The sequence below is a fragment of the Cryptotermes secundus genome, unplaced genomic scaffold (assembly GCF_002891405.2).
Source record: "Cryptotermes secundus unplaced genomic scaffold, Csec_1.0 scaffold116, whole genome shotgun sequence".
In the NCBI taxonomy this organism is placed as follows: Eukaryota; Metazoa; Arthropoda; class Insecta; order Blattodea; family Kalotermitidae; genus Cryptotermes; species Cryptotermes secundus.
Window position 1 is genome coordinate 798,729 of NW_019732857.1, and position 3,309 is coordinate 802,037.

The 3,309-nt window shown below is 40.8% G+C and overlaps 1 protein-coding gene across 4 annotated transcripts in view; it reads left to right on the top strand.

Moving 5' to 3' along the window:
* Positions 1–3,309, top strand: part of LOC111867756 (lipase 3-like) — a 33,866-nt gene that overhangs the window by 24,052 nt on the left and 6,505 nt on the right. For 3 of the 4 annotated variants that reach the window (XM_023857889.2, XM_023857890.2, XM_023857888.2), the window contains exons 6-7: positions 945–1,103; positions 2,674–2,758. In XM_023857889.2, coding sequence (XP_023713657.1) covers positions 945–1,103; positions 2,674–2,758 — 244 coding nt within the window. The remainder of the gene's footprint in view (positions 1–944; positions 1,104–2,673; positions 2,759–3,309) is intronic. The other variant, XM_023857891.2, reaches the window with a different exon arrangement.

Genomic DNA, 3,309 nt, shown 5'->3' on the forward strand with positions numbered 1-3,309 from the left:
CTGCTTATACTTGGAGAAGAGTACAAGTTATGAAGCTCCTCATTATGCAGTTTTCTCCAACCTCCTATCACTTCATCTCTCTTCGGTCCAAATATTCTCCTCGACACCCTGTTCTCAAACACCCTCACTCTATGTTCCTCCCTTAATGTCAGAGACCAAGTTTCGAATCCATACAGAGCCACAGGCAAGATTATAGTTTTCTATATGCTAATTTTTTGTTTCTGGACAGCAGACGAGAAGACAGTAGGTTCTGGACTGAATGGTAGCAAGCATTACCCGAGTTCAATCGCCTCTTAATTTCCTCCTGAATCAGGTTTTGATTTCTTATCTTTGTTTACAAATATCTGAACTGTGCCACGTTTTCAAAACATCTGTTTCCTATTTCCATGTCATGATTTTGCCCTGAATTTTGGTGATTAGATAGCAACATATACTTAGTTTTCTCAGTGTTTACTTCCAGACNTTGCTCTATCATCATAATCACCCTGGGCAGGCTACAATAGGCCAATCAGTGGCCGCCGTGCCCAGTGGACCCAGTTGGACTCCACTCCTCACTAAGCAAATAATAAAAAAAGACAACTATTAGCTAGTAACATTCGTCAATTGTGTTTATTTCCGTCAGCACAAATTTCTGTACACATAACTTAACTATATGTTCATTATATTCCCGTACATTTTTTCGAACATTCTGCCATCATCAGGTATTGTACAGTTTGAACACACCTTCCCTGCTTACACTTGATATATTCCGTATTATGGTCTTTTTTACGTCAAGGAAAGTGCAGTCAAGCTAACAGTGAATGTAGGAGTACAATGCTTGATGATGTCCGAAAGGCCGAAACATGTAACATACCTAAAGTATACTGTATCAACACGGAAATGTTTGCAGGCGGAAATAAATAAAACAAAACATGATGTTACAATACAATATTTGTGTGTCTCAGTCCGAAGTTGACAGCTTGTACAACAGTGAGTTCTTTCCCAACAATTGGATGCGAGGCCGACTGGTACAGAGATTTTGTCGGGACGGTGTTCCCACACAAGGCATCTGTTCCAGCGTACTGTTCCTGCTTGGTGGACTGAACTCAACTCAGCTCAATACTGTGAGTACCTCTATCTGCGGTATGGCTAACATAGTGCACAGGCTATTGGACTGTCTCCTTAATGCTTAGATTACAAGCAAAATCGTATCGACTTCAGATATTATAAAGCGGACCCTCGGTAATTCGAACTCCCAATAATGAGTATTGACTTGCAGCACCAAAATTATCTGTACCTCAAAAATTGCTAATTTCATTTATTTTATTTTCTTGCGGTAAAAACGAATTCTTGTAAAACACGTTATTATGTAGGATTTAAGGTCCTCACAGCGATGGGTATGAAGCTTTCTGCCTTCTTGGATATAACACCGTGTAGTCAGATGAAATTAAATTGATGTTTCGGGGGAACATGTTGCCTCCGCATCTGCTTTCGCCCTGGGTTCTTGCTTGGCTTATTTTAATTCATGAAGATGGAGGCAACATATTCCTCCGACACATCGGTTGACTTTCAGCGGACTACACGGCGTTATATCCCAGAAAATAGAACTCATCATTGTGTATGTTAATGGGCCTGCCTCTCTAAGTGGTGTACGATGTAACCCAGTCACTGCTTGCCCCGAGCATGGAGTGTAGTCAAACATCCGTGGGTTACGGTAGTTGTTTTTATATAAAATATATGTATGTTTCTTTTTAATATATAATTTTACTAGAAAGAATGGGGTGCTGAGGAGAATATTTGGATCGAAGAGAGATGAAGTACGGGAGGTTGGAAGAAACTACATAATGAAGAGCTTCATGACTTGTACTCTTCTCCAAGTATGATTGGAATGATAAGGTCAAAGAGTATGAGATGGGCAGAGCATGTAGCACGAACGTGAGAAGATGAATGCGTATAGGATATTGGTGGAGAAGCCAGAAGGAAAGACACCACTAGGAAGACCAAGGCTTATGTGGGTGGACAATATTAAAATTGATCTTAGAGAAATAGGATGGGATGGTATGGACTGTATCGATCTGACTTAGGATAGGGGCCAGTGGGGGACTCTTGTGAACACGGTAATGAACCTTCGCGTTCCATAAAATGCTGGGAAGTCTTGAGTAGTTGCGCAATTGGAGGCTCCACAAGAAGGGCTCAGCTCCGTGAGCGACTTCGACCCTTCTAGAGCAATTAAACTATTCTTTATGCCATTGAAATATATAGGTAAAAAGACTGAATAGGTCCGAATCATTGCATAGTATAATACAATGCGTCAAATTCTGTGTGATATTTTTACAAGGGCAAGGGATCGCAAAGGAAGAACCTGGGACAGCCTCTTATCACATTAAAGAGACCTTGTCGAAATTGGAGTTTTGTATAAGAGTCCCTAGTGATGTTATGAGGACTCTCCATTGGTTTCAATGTGATGTGTTTTGCTGATATTTTAATTTACAGGGCAGATGTTAGTTTAAATTCTATTTTCTATAATTTAAATAATTTATTACATATTCTAACAGAAATTATAACAAAGGCAAAGCTAACTTAACAAAAATTACGAGCTGTTTTCGTTGTTTGAAACATATTAATTAAAAAAATATTTTGGTGGACCCATGTGACATGCTTTATATTAATTTCACAAACTACGCTCTCTTACAGACATTATTGCCAGTGATTTTTTCCAACTTTCCCGCTGGATGTTCATTAAAATCATGGATCCACTACGGGCAACAAATGAGATCAGGTAAATCGTAAATGCAATGTATATCCTAATGATTTTACATTTCCACTGTCTTATACTCCTGCTAAATGTGTCTGTCTTCTAAGAGAACTGATGGCAGAGTAGGATCCGATGGAGAACAGAAATGTACGGACTTGGACGGCTCGAGCACAGCTTCAAATTCTGCTGGGAACATGGGCTTAAGTCCGCGTTACCTTATGCCGTGTTATCCTGTGTAAATAGTGACCTCGATGTGGGCAAAGATAGTAAAAAGTAAAGTAAAAGTATCCTTGTAACAGACCGTGCAGGCCCATAGGGTTGTGAGAGGTCGAAGCTTCCACATTTTCTAGAGAGTCGGCTCATAGATGGCGGCCAGGTTGTCAGCCTTACGAGCCGGCCGCACTTTTACCCCCAGGAAGATTCCTGGTACTCATTTCTGTTAGAGGCTGAGTCGACCTCGGGGCCAGAGTGCGGCTGGAAGGATTAGGTAAATTTAAAAAATCCACCTAATCGGGACTCGAACCCGCGACCTTCCGGCTTGTAGCATAGTGCCTCAACCAATTACGCTACCGCGT